Genomic DNA, 25,793 nt, shown 5'->3' on the forward strand with positions numbered 1-25,793 from the left:
TCTACCTGTGGGATTATCGAGCATTACACAGTTAATCCTCCTGTCCTTGTCCTCAGAAATTGGCAGTGAGGGAAGGAAGGGAATGTTTAAGAGCGAATATTTCAATAATATTGAATGTTGGGACTTCGCAAGATAATAGACCATGGGGCTGCTGAGTGTGTTGCATGGAAAGCGCTACGGAAAGAAGCACACACCGAGCGCATTCTTGTTTTGGCCTTTTGCCATTTGCATCATGATTCCATTAACTTTGGTATGCGTTTTCGAACTTGAGGTGTAGTGGAGAAAAACAGAAAACTGATCTCTGGGACAGGTACAAGTAAAATGGCGGTCTGAGGTTCCCTTTAAGTGAATTCGGGTGTAGAGTGAATTACACCGCCTGCGCGTGTGTGCAGTTGCGTTTCCGTATCCATTTGAGCGAGACCTCGGGAATAGACAGGTGTAAACACTCCTGCGGTGAGTTTCCCACCGATCAGGAACACTTCTCACCAAATCTAACTACAATCCTGGCTTATACACACACAAAATAGACCACAGCAGCAGTCGCACAGAATGTATAAAGCCTGCTGGTGTACACAGAAGCAGAGAGGAAAACCTCGGTCACCCATCATGCCGCACAGAACTGGATGTGAGCCCCTGTGGTGGAAGCAGCACACAGCAAGCGGCACCCTGCACACCACTTCAATTCCACGCAGCAATGTGAGAGAGCGTGCAGCTTAATAGGAACAGTGGGTTAGTAACGGCTCCAGCCGTACTGCTTCAGGGTATGTATGTGTGTGTGTGTGTGTGTGTGTGTGTGTGTGTGTGTGTGTATATATGTAGAGCCACAGACTCAGACCCTGGCTTCCAACCATTGATCTGTGTGAAATGCAAAGCTCTGCCATTGACCTACTCCGGCTCGAAGAGTGGCTCGTGTATGCGCACACACGTAATCATGCACGCAGTGAAAAAGAAAAAGCTGTATTCCACTATCTCTAAAAGAAAAGGGGATTTCCTTCTTCTTTTTCTCCGCTTGGTATTTCAGAAGTTTGGGCAGCCTTTCACAGGTTAAAGGAGGCACACAATAGGAAAAAACATACATGCAACAAAGAAGCCTTTCGGGTTCTGGGCTGCCGTGTTTCAATGCATGAGCAAAAGAAAGCAGTGAAAAAAAAGAAATGAATTATTTTTGTATTGTTCAATTCCGCTGCATAATGAAACATTTCAACGTGTGTTTGAATATATTCAAATACTAGAATCCTAATGACTAACGCGAGTCATTTGGGTTGTGAGCACCTGTAATATGTAGGTTTTGGTTTTGATGTGTGTGTGGTGTGTGTGTGTGTGTGTGTGTGTGTGTGTGTGTGTGTGTGTGTGTGTGTGGGTACTGGCATGAGCGTCCCAGACAATTGGCGATGAACAGATCTGATGGCAGATCAATAGCAATCTGGAGATGGCATGAGCAATGCTAATCGTCTGCTCCCCCATCTGGCAGAGGTTCTGCACACTACACACATTCAATTTAACCATTAAGGAAAACCCTTTATGTAAATCCAGTTCCAGCTAAAAAGCAGGTACACAAAAGAAGAGGGCACAGGGGTTTATTTTTCTTCCGAGGGCGAACAAGCCTGAATGTGTTTATCTGCCCGTATGTGTGAGAGTGAAAGAAAAGGCAGACGTGAGGGTGAAGTCACTGGGTAATCAGAAATGATGGATTGAATAGAGCCTTTCCCCACCCATTTAACAGCGAGCCATTCCTCAGAGTCACACGAACACAGATGCGAGGGGACAGCACTTTATGCTGTTATTGTCCCTAAGGCAAGGTCACATTTCTAATCACCCCACTTCCCTTTATTAGCTCATGCTCAATCATGGCTCCATGGATACACACACACACACACACACTTAAACACAATCTTTTTCTTTTTCCCCTGTCAATCTCCCTCCAAAATGTACGAGGAAAAAAAAAAAAAGATTTGCTCCTTCTAGGGCTCATTCGCAAACTCGGTGTGTAAGTGTGACCTTTTTTCTCTGCTGCTGTTCTTCTGGCTCGCCAGCACTAATCTCACCGCGTGTCCAGGCGGTGTGCGGAAACTTGCAGCAGGATAACAACGCTCCCTCCAGCTAACTTTCTCCTTAAGCGCTGTCAGTGGCTGACAGGGTGGGAACGGCTCAGCCCCAGAGTCATTTTCACCTGCTCAGCTCTCTTTTAGGTGTGGCTTCCCACCTGCTTACCCTACTGAGGGAGGAACCGAGGAAGCAGCACAAACCTACTTTTGTGATTATTGGGAGCAGTTGTGCTTCTGAATAAGAAGGACATAAACAGGGCGGTGCTGCTGTCCTGAGAGCGGGGGAGAAGTAAATCTAAGAAATAAATGAATAAATACATTACGACAAAACTCTTCACGAAGGAACATAGACACGTCACTTCTGACAGGTATTTTAACTTAAAGTCAGTATGTCTATTAAAAACCCAGTTTGCTGTTATACATTCATTCACTCTACAGGGAAGATTTTCCACTACATTTTGAAGGGTAGTTCATTTTTGCAAATTCAGGTGCTGATGTAGGGTGAAGAATCATCCCAAGGGTGTTCAGAAGGGTCGAGGTCAGAGCTCTATAGCAGCCCACTCAAAATCTTCTGCTCAGACCCATGTAAACTATATTGCCTTGAAGTTTGCTTTGTGCACAGGGGTATGATCATGCTGGCACAGGTTTGGGTCTCCGAGTTCAAGTGAAGGGAAAATTGAATGCTATAGGATTGACATCCTATACGATTGTGTGCCTCCGACTTTGTGGTAAAGGTTCGGGGGAAGAACCACATCTGGCTGAAAAAGTCATTGTTGTTCAGCCAAACAGACTGACTGCCTTGTTTACCTTATAATGTCACTCTGCTAAAAGACAGATTGCTGAGGAATGGTTAGGAGCAACTTATCTTACTGTTAATGTTAAATGGAGGATTTCAAATTGTAGGTGTCCGTTTGATGTTTATTAAACCAGCGGTCTCCAGGTGTTGTACATCACAGACCAGTTTGGGTTTTTAGTATTCTTGTGCTGTGTGTGTGTGTGTGTGTGTGTGTGTGTGTGTGTGTGTGTGTGTGTGTGTGTGCGCGCACATTTTTTGGGTTTTTTATATAGATGTTTACATACAGCAGGTTCTTGGAATCTATCTGTCTGTCTGTGCTAAATATTGCTCCTTATTACTCAAAAACCAAAGCTGCATCAAAAAAAAAATAGGGCCTTCGGAATATATGAACTCAGTTACAAGTTCCTAGTTTAAAGCTGTTGGCTCTGCCCCGCCCAGTACACAACCTGAACTCAGATACCTAGCGTTATGTCATCATAACATTGCAAGATAAATAGCAGCACGGAATTATACTCACACACACTATATAAAAGGCTATAAAAAAATAAAAATAAAAATAAAAATAAATCACATTTTTTATGGACAAACCTAAGGAAAATATTATGAACATGGGCGACAGAGATACTAAAAAAAAAATCAAGATCACATAACCGCTGCAATATAGGCAGCTGAAACCAAATGCACTTGCCCTAGAACACAGCACACACATGCTCAATGACTGTAAACTAGCTGCATGAGGAAGCTCTCTCCTAACCAGCAGCCTGCAGCCACCTGTACAAGGAGCCAGTGCAATATCGACACACTCACTACATCTGGCCCACAGAGCAATAAATAACCTTTCTATATCTGACCACATGCAACACAACTGAGCACATTACATCACCGACGGGGGAAAGGAGAGAAATGCAGGAATGGATGGAGGGAATAGCAGATAAGAATGTAGAGAGTAATAGAGGAGTGACGTCAGACAGTGCTTGCCCTTTGCATAGATAAAAGCAATAGGATGGATGCAAACTAATTAGATGATAACTACCAAAAAGAGTTTTGTTTGATTTTAGTTTTGAGTTATTTTGCGGTTCGCCATAAACCATTTAACACTCCAGCAGCCAATGCTTTTAAAATGACCTGCCAGGCATATAGATACTGAGTTGTGAGCCACACCTAGCCTATCACAGAGAGCTTTCTAGCATCACAGTCAGATTATAATGGGTCAGATTAACCCAAAAAATTAATAATATTAATAAAGATAATAATAAATATTGTGAGGAATGCATACCGATAGTTTTACATTAACCCCGATTTTAATAAAACGGGGTAAAAAAAATGCCATGTGTGTTGAATATATGACCATGCCTTTAAACCAGATTTGAATTCGGTCTCTCAACCCTCTACAGGAAGTCTGAGACACACGTTAGCCAGACGCTATAAAAATGTAAATGCCTCTCTTTCCAGCAGAAAAGTATCTAATGCATACCACATGACGTAATGGATTCGTTTGCATATTCATTGAACTGCTATGCTCGTTTGCATATCAAAGCGTGTTACATGAAGAGGGAAGGCTTTCAGAAAGCTGAATAGAACAGAGTTATTTTTTTTTCAAACTGGAAAATTAATAGATTATAAATGATTTCTTATGGTAAGAAGAATATTTGATTGTGGCAACACAAACTGACTCACGCAGACTAAAAAGAAAACCTGCTAGTGAGGAGATGAGGATGGATTGTGGTATTTGAAAAAAAAGCACATAGGTGGGGAAAAAACAATGGTGATCTGTGACTGGATGTTAGAAACAATCACGATCGGTGATTAGTTAGAAACACTTTTATTCAAAATGATTAACAATTAAGCCCATACCCAAGCACCCAGCTATGGAAGTCTGGTGGTGCTGGGATTTGCATGTCCTGATCTTTAGCCCAAAGCCTTAACCACTGAGTCGTGACTTTCCTAATGATGCTGATGGGAACTATAGTGATCAGTGATTGATCAATGGGGATAATGATGATCAGTGATTGGTCAATGGGGATAATGATGATCAGTGATTGGTCAATGAGGATAAGTGATAGGATAATCGGGATCAGTGATTGTTTAATGGGGATAATAGTCATCGGGGAGTGGTCAATGGGGATAATGGTGATCAGTGATTGGTCAATGGGGATAATGGTGATCAGTGATTGGTCAATGGGGATAATGATGAACAGTGATTGGTCAATGGGGATAATGATGAACAGTGATTGGTCAATGGGGATAATGATGAACAGTGATTGGTCAATGGGGATAATGGGGATCTGTGATTGGTCATTGTGAATCATGGTGATTAATGATTAGTCATTAGGAATAATAATGGCCATTGATTAAACACTGGGAATTATGGTGACATCATTTGTCATTCGATGTAATGCTGATCAGTGCTTGGTCTGCTGTATCAAGTGCAGGACTGTAGCTAAGGTTTGTAGCCACTTTGGCACCACTATATCTCTCCATGTCATGATTGAAAACTTCTCTCTATGCACCTTGGGATAGATTACATATGTGCTCCATGATTTTTTTAGAAGTGCTACCTTTAAGGAAACTTAAGGAGACCCCGAGAAACCACATGTATAAATGCTTGTGGTCAGAATCTTATCAAAACACAATCTAGACACAAGCCACAGGGTCTTTGTCTCTGTCAGTATAGACAATCAGCAAGGAAGCTTTAGACCAAGGTCAGGCCTGGCGCAGGAATGACACAGGGAGGGAGTATAAAAAGGAGAAATGGTAATGCCAGGGCCAGAACTCTCATGGCCTGTCCACATGCAGCTGTGGTGATCGAGTGAGTATTAAGGCAAGCCAAACGGCTAAGACGGCCAATTGGCACAAACCAACACGAGAAAATTAATACCATCATCCATCCGTCTGAACAAGCCAGGCCCGGCTAAATACACATTCTTAAACACACAGCCATTCATCAGTCTAGTTGCTATCAACACAATTAATCGCCTGAACACATAGCATGTGATCAAATACACAAACATGGATGGTTTCACAAATATCTTGCAAGAATCACATCTCCATGTTATTTTGTACCTCAATGATTTCAATATTACCAACGCTTGAAATCAGGGTCCCTGTGTTAAACGCACACATGCGCACACCATCCACCCAGATGTGATTAAGCGTGTGTGCTCTGAATCGGAGAAATTGACTCTGCTGTATCTCAAGGGCATATTAAGCAATGGAGAGCTTAATGGTTTTACTGAGCTAATGACTCAAGTGAGGAGTCACCTCACTTGACCGTGTGCTCCACATGCTAATCAATAGCGCATTTACAAACTCTCCTACTCTTCTTCATTAAACGCCTCAACACCTGCATGTACAGTCACTCCGCTTCACAAGTCGCGAGACGCTCGGCACAGAGGGAAACAAATGGCTATATATTTGTATGATGTGTCAGACACACATACTAAAGCCACTAATGCCACTATCTGTAGCTGTGCTTGTTTATTATCTCAAATGCCACTGTCTGTATCTATACCTAAGCGGACTTGAAAGTGCGTGTGGCCTTCCACCACCATGACCCTGATCAGGCAGTCAGTAAGGCTGCCATGTGTTGATGTTAAAATCCCCATTGATTTCGTATGTTGAATTCTCTCCTCGAGAACAGGAAGTCATGCGTGTGAAGTCACGTTAAAGGACGAGCCACCGGTGTACGAGATGCACCACACTGCCGAAACGACACGAACCTGACGGTAGCTTCGTGAGATGGTAAAAAATCAGAGGACCGTGTACAAAAGACGAACAACAACCTTTCATTCACTCTTTCTGGCGTAGAAGCCGTGATGGTGTATGAACATGGAATCACGCTCCTAATCAGTCTGAGGAAGTGACCTTCCAGCATCGATCAGCCAACGTCGCTTCCCCAGACTACGCAAAACTGGGAATCCTAAAAGTGTGTAATATAACAAACATCAACTCAATATCTTCTAAAAAAAACAATTCAATTGAAGACGCAATTTCATTACAACATTCTGAATAATGCATTTGGTTTCCTCCCTAATGCATTTATACCTACATATATGCACGCGTACACACAAACACATGGCGTGTTTCCGGGGCTGTAACATGTGCAAGAGCCTCCATGTGCAGAGACTAGTGGCTTTTTGGGAAATATGAAAAAAATAACATGCACGCTCAATGTGTATCTGCACTCATTAGCATCTGAGCTCCAGTGTCATACACAGAAACAAGCAGACCGCTAAATGCGACACACATGCTTGTCCGTAAACAAGAAAAAAAAGAAGTAAAATAAACAGGAAAAAAAGTCGCTGTGCAGTACCAAAATCTAACAATAGTAACATGCACACGACTTTAGAACAGTTAAGGGTAGGAGCACAGCCATTATGCCATTACTCTCCAATTACAAAGTGCCAAGTTAAAAAACGACAGTTCTGGTTGAAACCAGTTACAAAAAGAAGGCTTATGTGTCCAGACATAAAATTGAAATAATGACAGGCTTCACAAAGCCTCATTGTGTGGAGAAACTAAAAGCAAGAGTGAGCGCAAAAAAATTTGAGCCGACACACTCTCGGCAGAGCGGAGGACCGAGGGGTGTGTGTGTACAAATCCATCTGGCTGATCTCGGGTTATTATCGAGAAACAAAAATGCCTCCCAGATTTGCCTTTTTAACTAATAATCTGTGTTAAAAAAACACACAAAAAAAAAGAATAACAAAATAGTTTGGAGTATGTGTGTGCCTTTGCTTTCTCTCTCCTGGTAGAGGAGTACATGCTCAGACAAGATTTACAACATGACTCCAGGTCCACACCTACTGAAAGACACAGGGAGCTGAATCCAATCTTCTACTGACCTTGGACCTCAAGGACAGAGCGAGCGTGACAGAAAGATGGAAGAGCTACAGGCTGAACGGTGAAGAGAACATAGCAAAAGTGCATCTGCCTCTTCAGGCAGCAAAAAAAAAAATTAATAAATAAATAAATACAAATATTGCCAGAGTTTATAAGTGCAAGGTACTTCACCGGGTATTTTCATTCTGTCTTCAATAAGCTGCAACAACAGCAAGCAAAACAGCAAATTGCTGCAGGAAATAAACACCGGCCAGCCTGCTAAGAGAATGGCCAAGTGAGTGATGGAAAATGTCATATGTTTATGCAAGGAGGGATCAGTGTGTGAGTCAGAAGAGATAGAGAGAGAGAGAGAGAGAGAGAGAGAGAGAGAGAGAGAGAGAGAGAGAGAGAGAGAGAGAGAGAGAGAGAGAGAGAGAGAGGAGAGACTCGTAAACACTTTCAGTGTTATCATTTGCAACCCAGTCTGGAACTCTCGGTCCACGGAAGGAAAAAAAAGAAAGAAAGAAAGAAAAAAAGAGGAGATTGTGTGAGAGCGATTGACTGTATGTGTGCACGAGTGTAAGTGTACGAGGGGCTGCGGAGGCAGCGCCGCGCTGAGATCCAAATGAAGTGGGCGCCCACATCACACAGAGTTTTATTACCATCTGCTCGTACACATGCTTATTAGCTTAGCCATGACATGCGCGTCCCTTGCAAAAAAGGAGCACAAAAGAAACACACCTACTCAAGCGTATGTCCTCTACCTCGGAAGAGAACACAAAAACCTGCACAAGCTAATCGTGCAGCCATGCAGGTCGAACTTTAGTGACTTAGAAGACAAATCAAAGCATAATAAATCTTCTACAATGCTGAATTCTGTAGAGAAAATAAAGCAGAATGAGGTTGAAAGCACTTCAGTGGGCATGAGCACAGTAGTTGAGTGCTGTGCTAAAAGGGACCAGTAGAGGGGGCTGGTGTCTGGCTGAAGATAAGCAGCAAAGGCATGGGAAGAGTATCAGTAGGGCACAGGTAAAGAAAAATGTGTCCCAAACAAATAAACAAATAAATAAATATCCGTGTGGCAGCCTGGTAACACGTTAACAGCTGCTCTTGAATGTTTTCTGAAAGGTGCATATAAACAAAAAAAAAATAATAAAAAGAAATTGCCTGATTATTCAAAACCGTTGAGATAAAATGGCGTCACGTTTGAACTCGCTGATGAAGGATCTAATATCGTTAGCGTGCTTTGTAAGTAGCTGTGTTTATAGCCCTGAGTTTACTGCTCTATTTTTAATCCCGGGTAAAATAAAAACTGAGGAGCATTTTTTTTTTTATTATTATTATTATTATTTTTAGATTTCAATGAAATTACAGTCCACAAAGGATTTCTATATAGAGCATGGATTGTAAATTCATTTAGTGGGCTGGACTGGAACCAAATCTTTTCTGTGCACTGTAGGTTTGACCCCCTCTCCTGCTTTAGAGTGGTACGCTATCGCAAATGAGGCCAAAAAAAAAAGTGCATCATGGTTTAGTGGTTGATGGCCTATCGAGAGAGTGTGTGTGCGTGACAGTGTTGTGTTACTATGATGCGATCCATAAAGGAGAGCAATTTGATCCATAATGAAGAAGCAGCATTTACATTCTGGACTCTGTAAATGGAATGTGTGCTTGTACGTCTTTTTCTTCTCCTTGTTCTTCTTTTTTACTTCTGCTTGGCACTAATGAGATGCTAATTAGCCGCCCTGGGCTGCAGGGTTAATGGAATCCATATTTCCAATTAAAATCTCGCCCCTTCCCTCTCACACAGGAGAGAACAACACTGTCCCCATTGCCACAAACAGACCCTTGATCATTGAAGTAAACAGACGCAATTAATTGTGCCTCTCCATCTCGGTCTCCATCACGCTCTCGTTCTTCCACTCGGTCCGAATGCGCAAGCATTCGTGATCAAATGAGCTGGCATCCGAGTGGCTGACTCCAGCGCCGAGGCCCACTTATCGTCGATGCGAAGAAGCCTGTTAAAGAGGCCGAGCGTGAGGAACGCAGTGAAACAATCTAATCCTTAAACGTATCAGTTCCAGCTGTGTTACACGGATCCTGTGAGCTCTAATTCTGGATCGCGGTGGCTTCAAATAGCACCAGTCCCATCAGGCCAACTTGCAGCAGATTTCTGATAGCGCAGGGGCGAATTGCGTTGCACGCTTTTTGCTGAGATCAGCTGCTCCAGTGTCCCATGATGCTCCACCAACTCCGGTACGCTTCGCCAAGTCGCGAGGTTGGCTGTTACAGTGAGCGCTGCTCTGCCCACCTGAGCCGTAAGTGCTAAGTTATGTTAAGTGCTTCCTTACATCCTTCTTACAGACACACAGAAATGAACCAAGATGGGCCTGAAATTTTAAATGTTAGACCACTATGACCGGCAAAACACCTTGAATGCACCTCCCAAATTCTGCAAGAACTTTCCTGGTGCAATGAGCACTATTCTAATCAAGTTTTAGCCGGTTTAAAGGCTTTTTTTAATTGGAGTTTTGATGATGGCACTTGTGTTTAACTGCAAACACGAATCATTTACGTCAATTCCATTCTCAAGCCTCTATACCCCTCTGAGACCACGCCAACAATCCGGAGGATGAAAATATTTCATAACAAGGTAAAAGTGATTATTTGGTGATGCTTCTCTCTAAGAAATAGAGACACATCGTACCTGCGCTCTGTAGAGGTTCTCCCACTTGGATGGACTCTAATTGCTGACAGTCTAATTATGTCCGGATCGCATTCTCACGTGAAGAACATTTCACTAATGCACAAGCAATTTCCATCTCGGGTTTACTGTCATTCCTGAACATCCAAGTGCACTTCATTCCTACTGAAACTCAAGCAAATCCAACGCTCTTTGTGCCCTCATAATGAACCCTCTTTCAGAGACACTTACAGAGTCTTGACATCTAGAGCAAAAAAAAAAAAAAGGACGTCAGGTGGGCCTGCTCGCTCAGCATTTCTGTACATGCCACAGCATGGCAGGAGGTTAATTGCTTAATGTCAATCATTTATTCGCTTAACTAATACTAATAGGAATAACTATTAATAATATTAACTTCAAAAAGGGGGGGAGGAACCTGGTGCAAATTGGTTACAAAGCCATCCAGGACTCCAGTCGGTAATTGCTACCATGGGAACATGTGGCCACTGCAGACTGGATCATGCCAATCACATGCCATCTGTGTAGTCAATGTGCTGCAGACACCCCTTGCTGTTCTCCGATTCTGCTCCACTTACACACTCGTAGATACACTCCTACTCTACCCTCAATCAGGCTCGCCGGGGCTCAGCATTACATTCCGGATTTCTCATTTGAACAATCACTTTCCCCGGTGTGTGCACATTTCTAAACACAAGCATCTCCATCACTCACGCGTTTCTTTAATTATTCATGATTCCGTAGCCTCAGACAGAACAAGCACTTTGTTTCTCCGATGGAATGCAAATCTTATAAATATTGGCAATTCGAGCAGTTTACCCAGGGAGGCAAATTGAGCTTAACTGCGGGCTCATAAATACTTAAATGCACGTAATGCGTAATAAGCACTCGTAAAAAAAAGAAAAATAAATCAAATAAAAATGAATCAGCCATGAAGAAAAAGGCATTTGGAATAGATGACGCATCTGGATGATGGCTGTGTCGCTCATTGTAATCACCATTATCTCACGTGTCTGCCTCAAATGCCAAAGCTTTTTTGCGTGACCTTCAAGTGGCATGCAAACACATTTACATGAGAAGAGTGCTGCACAGCTTGCCGCTGATGGATCTGAGATATTGCCAGGTATAATTCCGTGGATAAGCTTTAAACTAGCTCAATAAGACCAGTCAGAATAATGTAATCTGCACTTTGAACACAACTATCCCAGGGTCTGGCACATGCGTTTCCAGCCACACAGGTACTTGTGGTGCCTCTCCACACACTCTTTTTCTCGCTTTTTCTCTCTACGGGGTCTTACCTGTCTCCTGCGGCAGCATTTTAGCCCGGATGCCAATGCTGCCTGTGTGATGCATGGCTCCGTACATGCAATCTTCTCTCCTATCTTCTTTTCCTCTCCTCTCCTCTCTGTCTGTCCTCGCCACAGAAGACAGCGGCGCAGCAGTGGACAGCGGCAGCAAACACGTGATAATGAGCCTCGGCGTTCAACAGTGAGCAGCAGTCCTGCTCTCTCTGCCTTTCCCGCTCAACTTCTTTCTCTCTGTCTCTCTCTCTCTCTCTCTTTTTCTCTCCTTTACACACACGTAGGAGCGCACGGAAGGAGCGCACACACTCTTTTGTCTTCCCCCGACCACGCGATGTATGAGTGCTTCTCTGTAGTAGTCCACCGATTAAGAGGTTGCACAAGGCTAGAGATGCAGATGAAAAGTAGGGAAGAGGAGGGAGGGATGGACTTGAAAGAAAAGGGGGGAAAAAGAAGAGGGGAGTAAAAAAAGAGAGCGCCGGCTCCTTTCAGCCTCTTTCAGGCATCGGGGAGGAGAGCAGAGACGAGTTCTCAGAGCTGTGGATGCACATGGCTGTGCCTACGAGCGCTGCCTGAGCCACGCGAATTATACAGGCTCTCCGGCTGAGCGAAAGAGAGAGCGAGGGAGAAAGCGAGTGAAGGAGGGGTGAGAGAGAGAGGGAGAGAGAGAATCAGAGAGAGAAAGTGGGAGTGTGAGGAGAGGGGAGAAGAGGAGAGCAAAAAGGAGGAGGGTGATGGGGGCTGAGAGAGTAAGTGAGAGAGTGAAAGAGAATGAGGGAGAAAATAAAAGAGGGGTAAATCAACCAAAATGGGACTAAACATGTTCACCTAAGGCAAAGGAATGAGGGGAATGAGGGAGAAATTTTCCCTGCTTTAAATACAAAGGCGTGTTGCTGAGAGGAAATGTAAGCAGAGGAAAAGCAGAATTTGACCGTAAAAGCGCCATAGCGCTCGTCGCTACACGAGCTCGCATTGTGCATAAATGTAATTAAATCTATTGCTTAATTGATATTTAACTTGAATTTGCAGGAACTTCTAGATTTATAGTGTACAAGCTTTTTTTATACAGTTAATTTATATAAAGTGCATATACAGTTTAATTTGTACATCCCGGCTGCCTAAATAATAACAAAAATATACAAAATTTATGCATTATATTTAATCATTTATCTCATTCTGTTTATATATATATATATATATATATTGTCATTGTCAATGAAATGCAAAGATTATGCATAGACAGACTTGTCAGAAGATTATGTATTTTTATATATATATATATATATATATATATATATATATATATATATATATATATATATATATATAATAAAAGAGGCAAAATCAAAACCTTCAACACAACACATTTATTCACAACGTAATTTTTTTTCCCCCTCAAATATAAAAAACTCCATCAATCGAGCACCAGAATCCGCCGTGACGCACACATCCGGCAATTAAAACCGTCCGTGTGGAAAAAGTTCTGTTTGGTGTTCTGATGATTAACGTAATTTTAAACACTAGAATTACTTTCAAACCTTTCAAGAATATCTGGTCTTCATGTTCTATATTGAGTTTTGGTTTCACTGACAATAAGCATACATTTGCATAAAACCTCCGTATTTGTCCATGCTAATGTTGATTACAGTATTAAAAACTAATTAAGTATTAAATTAATTTATAGTATATTTAGAACAGATAAAAGTTATCTCATGACAATCATGTGATTAATCGCGATTCATTGTTTTAATTGATAGATAGATATAGAGATATTAGGTCTATATTATATAGATATATAAACCTCGTTCCAGCGTTATGTGACCTTACAATATGTTACATCGTCATTCTGCTTCAGAAAAGAGTCTAAGGATCACATCATATCTATAGTGTATTGCACCGCTATATCACCCCGTCCTATAAACACCACAGAAGTAGAGAAGTGCAATAAATCCATAGCTAGAACTGCTGAGGGTCTAGATTTATTTACCTTATTTGGTGTCAGCTTACCTTTAACAGCCTTAACGCAGCACAAAGCATTTCAACTCAATTCAACAAATGACTGGACATACGCCTACAGCCACACCAATCTCCAGAATGCAAATAAAAAAAGCAGATCTGGAGACCATCTTGTAGTAACAGAATAAGGTTTCAATTCAAAGCTATGCTAGGAGGTAAGAATTAGACTGCTGAAGCTTCCGAATCGAGCTCGAGCTGTCCAACAGAGGGCAGGCAATCTGATCAGTCAGAGACCGGTGGCATCCCGGTCCAGCTCCACTCGCTCAGCACTAGTCTGCTTCCTGTCTAAGCGGGAGCCAGACCACAGACAGACAAAAATCAGACACACACACTGCATTCTTCGAACCTCTATAAAGCCATCTGACCATACCCTCCTATTTCCTTCTTCACTGATGAACAGCTGACTTCATGTCATTCTCTGCGACTTGCAACTGATTCCAGTGATAACAGACATTGAAAACATGACAAGTACCTTTTCGATTGGACTCTATGTGAACCACAATTTCGAGACAGATATAAAAATAACTCCCAGTGCCAGTTCCAGTTCCCAATGGCAGCCAGAGGAGAACTGATTGTTACTCTTGGTTCCTCTCAAGGTTTTTCTCCTCCCAGCTGCATCCTAGGGAGCTTTTCCTTGCCCCCTTGGCTTGCTCACTGGGGGTTAAAGCCCTGATGCAGGCAAGACTGCTTCTTTTAAAATGCATGTTTAAATGTAGATGTAAACAACATTCTTTCATTTCATTTTTTAACTATGATGATTGCAATAATTAATGTTGTGGAACCTCTTGTGAGAACGGATCATTCTTATCACTCACAGCTGTAAACCCTGTTGTTGCTTCCTCACTAATTTTCCTTTTCCTCTCACTTAATGTTAATATGAGGAAACAAATTGAGGTGGTCATGTTACCGAGAAACCATGGTCATCCGTCCCATAGAGTCCAAATCGGACGAATTCAATGCAGCTCTGCGTTAATCAGAACATGATTTTAATTTTAATTTGAATTATTGTACTGACAAAAACAAGGCAGAGAAGCAGGGAAAAAGATAACAGGCGCAAGAAACCTCGAAAGCAACCTGATTCCTAAGGATATCCGTCCTCATCTCTATCTTGTGACACAATGGTGAGAATCTTGTGCGTCACAGAAAGCTTAAAAACATTGTTTATATTACATTTGCTTTTATTCATTGATTTCCTCCCTTAAATTCTGTAAATTGTGCCTTTCGAAAGAACGGTTACTATAGCAACAATAACGTATCATAATGACCACATTTCATTGAGCGGGCACTCGGGTCAGAACTGATCGTACAGCAAATCAATCAAAACCTTCTGACCAATCAGACTCGAGAACTCAACGTGGCCGGGTGGTAAACATTTTTCCTGACGCCGGCAGTCTGAGTAAACGGTTACTCGAGTTTGGAAAAATAACAGTCCTGTTTAAATGTGGATATTCAGTATGTACAAGCAGAAATGTACAAGCACGCTCTCCGCACTGACGCTGAGGCGTGATAAATGAACGGTTTTAGAGCTCCATGCCGACTGTAGCGCTTTCAGGCACAGCGTTGGGCAGAGTTTGTGTGCCCCTGGTCTTTCACACATGCATCACACTGGTCATTTATGTGGAAAATAATGTGGAAATGACATCAATGGCCGGCATGGTTTTTATTTTATGATGCTTATTATTAGGGATATTATCATGGCTATTATAACATGTCCACCCACTTTTGAAATAAATAAGTGAAAAGGACACACACACACATACAGTATACAGTACACAGGACAGGACTATCAACTGAGGCATAATTCTATAGCTGAGCGTAGTTTCACCTCCGTTGAACAGCAAGGGGGGGATTTCTGGAGCTCCTCGGGGTCTCTCTAATCAGCAGAGATTGAGTCTGGCTGTAGCATAAAAGACTCTCATTACGGCTGCGGCAAACACACCAGCCAACCAGACAGCAAATCTCCTGCATAGACACACCAGAGCAGACCACAGCACCACAGTCTGAAGTCAGGGCAAACCACAGCACGGCCGCGTGACTTTCCATTCACCACTGATTATTCAAAAACTTATTTAACATACAGATATACAATACATATACATGTTCATTTTCATTTCAAAAATGGCGAAATCAAAAATGGCACTAACTGTTCCTTCATAGCTCCCACATTAGATACCAGTCAGAAGAAAAGAGTTCTCTGCCTTGCTAGATGTTTACCAGGGAACGTTGAATCATCCTCCCAAACACCATATACCCACAATTAATAGCAAAATATTTGCCCACACTATTTAGTACAGTAGATGGTGAAGCTGGCTTTGTCTTTAGTTATTCATTTTTTTTGACAACTAATACACAAAATTGACACCTCAGTTGTGCATGTGCCTCTGTAGTCTTTGCTTGTCAAATGCTTCTTACAGTAGCAGAAGACAATAGGAGACCATCATCACTCAGCTCGGTCCGTGTCTTCAGCAACAGCATGGAATGTATTGACACTCAGGAATAGTTTTCAGTGTTCCATATTAATAACTTATCAAGCATCATGGATATGCTGGACACACACACACACACACACACACACACACACACACACACACACACACACACACACACACAGTAAAAGGGAGGCTGCAGAGGAATTTGCAAAAAGCATGCAGACTATAAAACTGAACTAAAACCGTATAATGATCTCAGTACACTTTTAGAGTCTTTTTTAAACTTCTCCTTTTGGCCTCTTTCTTTCAGTCACCTTTTTAGTGTCCCCCCGCTCTCTCTCTCTCGTTCTTTCTTTTCTTTTATTTTTCTCCACCTCCCTCTCTCTTACAAGGAGAACAGTGGAATGAGGCAGTGGGGGAATAAGATGTGTGATGGAGGGGGACCCATGAGGTGAGCATGGCGATTTGTCTTCCAGTGAAGGCTTAAGAAAAGACTAGTTAACCTTTACTGCAAAGACCTCAGGGAGAATTCAGGCTGGTAGAAAAAAATAAAACAACCAAGAAAAACATCTGTAGATTAATGGAAGGCCAGCAGTGCTCTGAGACCCATGTGCAAAGTGCTGCAATAGACACTTTTGACATCTGGGTCGCCTGCACTTACCAACAAGGACGAGGTGACTCAATATATATATATAGTATTGTATCATGATAAATAAATGGAATAAAGCAAAAGACTGGCCTATACATCGAGAGTTTGATCTGTCATTTATCAAGTTGTCAGTTTTATGCACAGAGCCTGACAGCTCCCAGGTAAAGTGTTGTTTGAGATGCATTGTAAGGACGATAGTTCTGAGGATGAGTTTCCATTCCAGTATGCGGATTGTCCCTGGACTGCTCTGTGATTGGCTAATCGCTGTGCAGTGGCTTGCCTCTGCTATCATTCACCTCAACCACCCCTGAACATATCAATCAAGAGCCTTTCCCTGTGGCAACAAAAGGGAGCAGCCAATCAAGCGCCTGCAGTGCTGTGGAGTTTGCGGCTGCTATGACTGACAGGGCCGTTCAGTTAAAGTAGATATTCAAAGCAGTCTGGGAAAAAAGCTCTATACATAAGCACACACATAACTGTACCTGAATTCACAGTACTGTTATAGCAACACTGAGAGTGTGCGCTACTGAATAAAGCATATAGCTATGACAGGACAAAGTTTGCGAGAAGTATCTAGTTTTAACAAGGAATGGGAGAGAACACTTGGGAAGGAACTCTCGTCGTTACCTTTTGATTCCTGCACACTATTATCCCTCGCTTCCGTTCTCTCTTGTCTTTGTCTTGTAGACACAATCTGTACGGCTCTCCTTCACGCTCCTTATTCTCACAGGAAAAAGTCATATTAAGGGAGGAAAAGCAAAGAATGAAAGAGAGAGAGATACTGAGATACAGAGAGAGGGGGCCTGGTTGAAGGCGGTATTAGGGGGTTTTCCGCCTGGCCCTATCTCTGTGGTGCTGATTACTGGGAGTCGCTCAGACCTTTATGGACTTGCTGGAGCTTAACGAAAGACAAAAAAACATCCTAAAAGACTAAAAAGGCAGACGATGTAACTGGGAAAATATATTCGAATAAGGCTGGAAGTGAATCACATGGCTCCCCTGCATCATCCCGGCTTGTCTGAATAGCAACGGTGTAAGTTCACGTTTAATAACAAATGACTAATGAACAAATGAACATTATATATGCACATATAAGAACACACACTCATTATTCCACTCCCATCCAGCTCTCTCTGTCTCATACACATTCACACGCACGCATACACACATCGCCTATCATCCACAACCTCTATCCAGTGAATGATTAATCACCTCATGCTAATGAGTTATTTACTAATTAGGGTCTGACGTACAAGGGGAAGAGAAGAGCAGCCCTGGCGTGTTGACATGGGTGCCTGTGATGCTTAGCATACACTCAGCCCAACTGTTCAGTGATTAGGAGTGTGTGTACATCTGTGTTAATGTGTTGTGTGTTCATGTGTGGGAAGGTCTCCTATAAAAAGCCTCCATTCTCCTGATCTGATCATAAAAATATATATATATAAAAAAAAAAAAACACCAGCACTAGTATTCTGCATCTGCTCATGATGGACATATGCTGAGATAAAGCCAGAGCACTAGCTCTTTTATTGCACCGGCTCTCTTGTATGCTAATATTTGGCATTTAATGTGGATAGATGAGAGACAGCTGAATATAGGAATATAGCTGTCAATCAAGTGCGGCTCCAGCCGTGGCAGAGAAAACAGATTCGTCAGTTGAGCCGGTTGAGAACTCTCACGCACTGAAAGCATTAAAGTGGAACTGGCCTCTCAACCCACAACCATAATGGCTCTCATACAGGTGCCATGCAACAGGTCAGAATCAATCTCCCACCTTCTATTTCTTGACACAAAGGCTGCCAGGATATTTGTGTGTGTGTGTGTGTGTGTGTGTGTGTGTGTGTGTGTGTGTGTGTGTGTGTGTGTGTGTGTGTGTGTGTGTGTGTGTGTGTGTGTGTTCCATTCAAACTCACACTGGTAGCTTCTCAGCACCATGGGCAGCGCCAGTGACTGTCTCATCAGGACTTTGATCTCAGCTCTAATAGGAACAATGGCAAAAACACTGTCTAGACTTAAGCCCCCTTCTTACTATTTCACTATGAGAATAAAAAAGTATGTGTTTATGCATGTGTGTATAGGAGGGAGGGAAAGAGAGAGAGAGAGAGAGAGTGTGAGAGAGAGAGAGAGAGAGAGAGAGAGAGAGAGAGAGAGAGAGAGAGAGAGAGAGAGAGAGAGAGAGAGAGAAAATCTGATTGGTGCATATAATTCTCTATGGCGTTAACTAGGGAGGCACAGCATGTTGCCACCAGTAGTGAAATAACCCAGCTTGCTAGTGTCTCATATAAGCTCACATAAGATTGCCCCCACTTTCTCTCTCTCTCTCTCTCCTCTCTTATCAACAGGTGCTTCTAATTGTGAAATGTCGAATCCAGAGAAAGTGCAAGCTGCCTCTCACTTTGCAGAATGTTTTATTGTTCATATTGTCTTATGTTCTGTGTGAACACGATTAATAAACGCCAAAATAAACTGCTGTGACTCTGCGCAAAAAAAAAAAAAAACACTAGAAAGAATGACAGAATGACAGTAGGTCCTGTCAGAACGCAAGAAAAAACAACATGGAACGAAATAGTGAGGACATAAATCCCTCCATGAAACCAAAGCCTGGCAGTGTCATGGCTCCACGTCAGGTGAATTTTTTCCTGGCCTGCAGTATCACTCAGACATGAGCTGTGCGATCCAGAGTGCCTTGGGGAAGCATGGCCCACAGGTGTGTGTCTGTGCCTGTCACTGAGGCATCTCCCGATGCCTCAGGCCTAAACTCTGGCCCTTATGCATCTGGAGCTCTGAGGAAGGCACCAGAATCCACGTTCCTCAGAGCCAGCACAGCCACCCACGGCCACCTGGGATCTGTCAAGCTCCGCTTTGCTTCACTCCAGACATGCACGCACCTGCAGGCAGAGACGTTTCAGAATGATCGGTGCGCGCGTGCAAGGGTGAGTCGCGGAGCATTTTCCTCAACGTCGGTGCCGCACAGATGTGTGAAGAGCGTGAGTGGGAATGGGGCGTGATGTGATTAGATTAGCTCGAGCAAAATGAAGACTTGGGTGATTAGGTTACTACTCATAAATGACCTAGCAAATCCGATCCGCGCTGATCTTTCACATTCAGTCACGGAACAGATGTAAAGCCTGCGCCACGAGAACACACGAGCAGCGAGAGGAGTAAAGAGCAGACGTGGAGGCCAGAGACGTACAGGCAGCACAAGTGAACTGACTGAAGCAGCTAGAGAGTGAACAGCGGATCTGCAGCATTTGTAATAATAATCAAGTTATCTGATCTAATTATGGTATTAGGCAAACACCTACACACTGTCAGAAAAAAAAAATACATCACCTGATCCAGATCTGAGCACAGATACAATAAATACACACACACACACACACACACACACACACACACACACACACACACACACACACAACGCATTCCACAAATACTGCATGAAAAGCCCTCTCTTATCTGTACATCCTCCCATTATAAAGCAAGCTGGGGAAACAGCACAGCTTTTAGCACATCAAAGGTCTTGCATTGTCCTACTGTCTCGCAAAGTGCTTTCCTCGTAGGTAGGACACTGGTCGTAGAGGTTAAATATTTAACACTCTCTGGAGTCACAGGATGCAGATTTAATGTGCTTATGGAAAAGAGGTTGCTGTATAACTCTAGAGAATAATAACATCCTGCCATTTTGCAAGACATTTACAGTTAAATGGGAAACACACACACACACACACACACACACACACTTTTATATTATATATAGTATAGTAGAAAGTAGAAATTTCCCCACTGTGGGACGAATAAAGGTTTATCTTATCTTTTATATATATACACACATACACACACACACACACACACATACACACGCACGGTTACGCTAACATATTTTGGCACATTATGATAAGTAGTGTTAGTCACATCCACCCTGCAGTTCATGCATGTCACAGCTGTTAAAGTCTGTCATTCTACCATATGCACGTGCCCACTGATATCACCTGAGTCTCACACATGAGCTTTAACACTACTGACTCGTGCTGTCGTACGTGTTTATTACAAAAGAATTGCTAATGCAGATCGAGTAGTGATACTCAAACACAGTATACACATGTGCTCTAAATGCAGAAGAGAGAAAAGTAGAGGGTGAAAGGAACTCAAAGTGAGTTTTGGGACAGAACTCTACAATGTGCCTGCCATAAACAGCAGCTATATATATATATATCTTTTATATATACACACACACACACACACACACACACACACACACACACACACACACACACACACACACACACACACACACACAAAGAGAGAGCTTTATCAAGGGCAGTGCTAATTACAGACTTTTTAACAACCAGTGGAGGTGGTTCTTGGTGATCTACTATAAACTTGTATGCAAAAATGCACTTCATTTTCAATTCACACACGACCGGTACAATAGGAAACTTTCTTTTGAGCATGTCGTTCTGCCAGCAAACATCTACGGAGTCACACAAATATCTGGGGAGTCACACAAATTCATTAGTTGTTTATCAATTTAATGTGAATTGATAGTGTAAAAAGTGTGTCACAAACAAGAAAATGCAAATGCAAACGAAAGAATGTTTATTACAAGTCCAAAATGCACACACACACACACACACACACACACACACACACACACACACACACACACACATATATATATTATTATGTATATAGTGTTTTTAAGTTGTCTTCTGTGATAAATGAGTTTTATAATACTTAAATCATAATATTATATTATAATATGTGAAAAACAACTAAGAGAATAACAAAAATCACCATGTTCAGACTTATTCATACCCTTTATATTACAATGTTTCAATAAACAATAGAAAGCTTTTGTTCTTAATGACGACCTGCAAATGCTTCTTGAACGTCTGCACAAGATTTCTACAGGTCTGCTGTAAAACGTTTTCCCACTCTTCCTTCGCAAAAGCCTCCAGTTGATAGAGACAGAAAGGGCTTTCTAGCATTGACCCGGCTTCTCAACTCTCTCCACAAATTCTCAATTGGGTTCAGGTCAGGGCTCTGACTTGGCCACTCCAGAACGTTTATGTTGTTGTCCCTGAAACAGTTCATTCACTCGTGCCGTATGCTTCGGGTCATTATCCTGCTGGGATTTCCAATTCTCCGGCAGGTTGAGCTTGTGTTCTGACACCACCAGGTTTTCATCAAGAATCTTGAGATAGTCCTCCGTTTTCATGATACTATCAATCTTAACAAGGTTACCTATACCACTGGCAGAGAAGCATCCCCATAGCATGATGTGACCACTGCTGGGCTTGGCCTTTTTAATGGCATTCTTAGGATTGAAGGCTTCTTCTTTCTTACACCAAACATTTGCAACATCCATATGTCCAAAGAGCTTCAGTTTACTCTCATCTGACCGGAAGCTCAGATCTCTATCTAGGTGGCCCCTCGCAAAGGCCAGGCGCACATCCCGGTGTAGCCTTTGCCCCCACTATGGGCACTGACAACATGCGAACGAAGATCATGACTGAGTTCTTTCTTCTTGGATATGGTGACAGTGACTAAAAATAATTAAAGCTTTGCCCCTTAATTATACTTTACAAAGCAGGTGTTATCATTTAACATAATTAGCACTTAATTGATTAGACCTAAATTGATGAAATTGGTTATAGTCACTGGAGTGTGAAAGCATGTGCACTTTTACAAAAGAAGGAATCTTTTCTGAGATTGGGAATGGGGTATGATTAATTTCGAACAGGCTCAAAAGTGAATCTCTGGCTATCTCTATTGGTATACAAATGAAGTTTATCTAACACATGTGGGTTTGTGCATAGCAACTAATATATAATGAATACAATGGAAGTTTCGCCAAAGTAGTTTTTATAAATGAAAAAAATCTAAAAGTATTGATTTGTCCAAGGGGTAGGAATAATTTTGAGCACAACTATATATGTGTATATATATATATATACACACACACACACACACACACACACACACACGCAGACACAAAGGCATGTCCTGAAAGTCACATAGAATATAGATTTAATGTGACTTCCAGGACATGCCTTTGTCTCTGTAGTGTTGTAATACATCATAATTCATGTAGCAGCAGTGGTGATAAGAGATTGCCCATGAGGAAAACTTTGCGAGAAGAAATCGACCTACATATAAAATATTGGTATCCATAGTTTCAAGCTCAAGTGAATTCCCACAGAATGATGTGACGAAACAAAAAACCTCCAGTGAGCAGCGGTTCTGCAAGCGTTATGCTGATGTGAGCGATCAGAGGAGAATGGAGAGAATGGAGAGACTGGTTGAAGCTGACATGAGGTCTATAGTACGTTTACAATCATTCGAATTACCACTCTTTACAATGGTGCTGGGCAGAAGAGCATCTCAGACTTAGAATTTTCTGCCAAAACAGCAGAACACCTGCTACAACTACAAAGATTTGTAATGTTCAGCACGGGTTTCTCTGTCTTCTTGGCAAAGACAAGTTAACTGCAGCGCACAGTTCTGCATATAGCTGCTATACTGTGTGAGAATACTGAAGGAAATTTGGCGGTCATGATCCCAGAGCACAAATGAAGATTCGCAATTTCTTCTAACCTCAAACGCCATAACGAGCCCCAAATAAAACCGTGTTTCGTGTTTTTCAGATTTTGCGATGCTGCATATGCAGTTTGTCAGAAAACTGTTCTAGCTTTATATATTACATAACTTACTACATAAAATGGTGTCTTTAATATCAGATTCATGATTTAAGAAATATATCAAATGAAACATTGTTGCATGCAGACCACACCCACTATGGGGTAAAAATCTGAAACAGATGTGAATATGTTGTGCGTGGCACAGATGCCAATATAAATATAATGCCGTTGTGTGATACTCGTTATGTGCTAATATGCTTGTTCGAACAAACAAGGTGCACATGCTTTAACATCATTCAACACAGTGCTAAGCTCTGATGATTGCTTCTCGCTTGTCAGCATCTCACGATGAATAATACAGTGGGTGGGTTCAGAGTTTAGTGTGTAGTTTTCAGTGCGCAGATTACAAAAAGGCCATTTTCCCCGACATGTGATTTTTTGATTATTTGCAGCTTGCTGTTTCGGCCTGCGGTGTTTATGCACAAGGTGAGCATTCCTATTTGTCTGGACAGATGCTTTATTTAATTTAATAAAATCATTATAATAGGGCATCGTGCAACATATATTCTTAAATTCATGGCACTGGAAGATGCCTTTATTCAGAGCGACTTACATTTAAACTATTTATACCACTGAGCTGTCTAAGTGCTGGGATTTGAACTCACAACCTTCTAATCAAAAGTCTAATACTGTAACCACTTCCCTACAAGAAATCAAGCCTGAAATATTGCCAGTACAGGCATTAACTAATGTGTAGAATTACCGAGTCAGCAATCACTATCACTGCTAATATATCTTACAAACGTCCACACCCACGACTGCATATGGAGCGAGGTAAACCACTCATGCACCTGTTTTGCAAGTGGCGCAAAGATGCTGATAAATATGTTGAGCAGTATGCTGTACTGATAGGCAGTACGACTTCATCACGCTTTCCACCCGCTAACAAAGCTGTAGAGAAGAAATGGCTGGCCTGTACATTCCTCTCTCTCTTCTTGCTAATGGTGATAAATTTGACTGAGAAAAAACTCAATTCCAATCTGATGGCTCTGAATCCTCAGCGGAGTCCGAACACATGCTCGCTGCCTTTCTGTGCTCCATTTCCATCGCGGCATCAGATATAGGCTCTCGTCTGGACATATTAACATGGACATCGATTTTGCCTGCACCCACCCCCCCGCCCCCTCCCCTCCAACATGCCTCCAAACATAAGTCAAAGTCGTTCATGAAATCTGCCGTTCTATAAAGCGGAATGCATTATGTTGCTTATCTGGCCTGGATCGATAAATGTAAGCAATGGACAAATTAATTGTTTGTGACATTAAAAGGTAGACTGCGCATGCCACGTTATTTGGAGAAGAAAAGGAAGAGAAAAACAGAGAGAGACCATGAAGGAGAAGACGCAAAAACTGGCGTTTTAGCGAAGCAAATAGTTATAGCAAAAACCCGTGGGGCTGGTGGGGGAGATAAAGGCTTTAGACTGAGGTGAAGTTTACAGTCAAAAGACTTTGGCATCTGCATTGACAGGCTTGGCTTTGGCAGGAGACCTGACATTAAAAGGATAAGTGATGGTGGCTGTATATAGAAACGTACACGATATAGCCAAACATTTTCGGAGACCTGAACATCAAAACCACAAAAAAAAAAACCCACACAATTCTATTTGTAGGTCTCTTCAATGGAAATTAAAGAGCCGAAGCTTTTCAAGCATGACAGTGCTTCTGTGCACAAAGTGAGGTCCGTAAAGACACAGTTTAAGTGCTTTATCAAGCCAATTAAGCTGCGAAGTTTAAGGGGCTTCATACAGGCTTGACCTCCGCCCAAGTGAACATCTACAGAATGAACTGGAATGCGGCCTGTACCTTCAATTTGAAATCGGATGATTAGCAAGCATTTATGGGTGTTATATTCGTTTGTTAGAAACGTTTGGCTAAATGTGCACTGGAGGCAGCATTGCAGCTCGAAGTATCTCGAAGATCAGAAGAAAAAATTATGTGCATGTAAATGTGCATTCTTAGAATATGTACGACGGGTAAAAAAAAAAATAAAAGAAAAAATAACAGATGCAAGGTCACAGATCACAGAGCAAACTCAAAAACCGAATCGTGTCTGGCAACGTAAGAGTTTATTCATTCTTGGCCCAATTATTCCACCACATACTCAGCACTGCTTCTGGGGTCTAAATGTGGAATAATTTCTATCAGAAATCCTTTATGAACCATTGGTCAAATGCATAACATTTTTGCATCACAGATTCACAATATGCTAAAAATTAGGCTCATACAATTGCGGTTCATAGTCATTAAAGGCTTTTTTAAAGCACTTCATGCTTACATATTAGACGTTTTTTTTTTTTTATGCTCATGCGGGAAGTGAGGTTAAGCCTTTCGC

The 25,793-nt window shown here is 42.1% G+C and overlaps 1 protein-coding gene across 8 annotated transcripts in view; it reads right to left on the reverse strand.

The window, feature by feature from the left end:
- The window catches only part of tenm2a (teneurin transmembrane protein 2a), a 295,269-nt gene that overhangs the window by 138,583 nt on the left and 130,893 nt on the right, over positions 1 to 25,793 (reverse strand). The window contains exon 1 of one of the 8 annotated variants that reach the window (XM_083561557.1): positions 11,662 to 12,254. The exons of 5 other annotated variants lie outside the window; for them this stretch is intronic. In XM_083561557.1, the coding sequence (XP_083417683.1) occupies positions 11,662 to 11,728 (67 nt within the window). In that variant the 5' untranslated portion in view covers positions 11,729 to 12,254. Of the gene's footprint in view, positions 1 to 11,661; positions 12,255 to 25,793 lie in introns of those variants that run through there. 2 more of the 8 variants (XM_083561555.1, XM_083561556.1) reach the window with 2 other exon arrangements.

The sequence above is a fragment of the Silurus aristotelis genome (assembly GCF_946808225.1).
Source record: "Silurus aristotelis genome assembly, chromosome: 14".
In the NCBI taxonomy this organism is placed as follows: Eukaryota; Metazoa; Chordata; class Actinopteri; order Siluriformes; family Siluridae; genus Silurus; species Silurus aristotelis.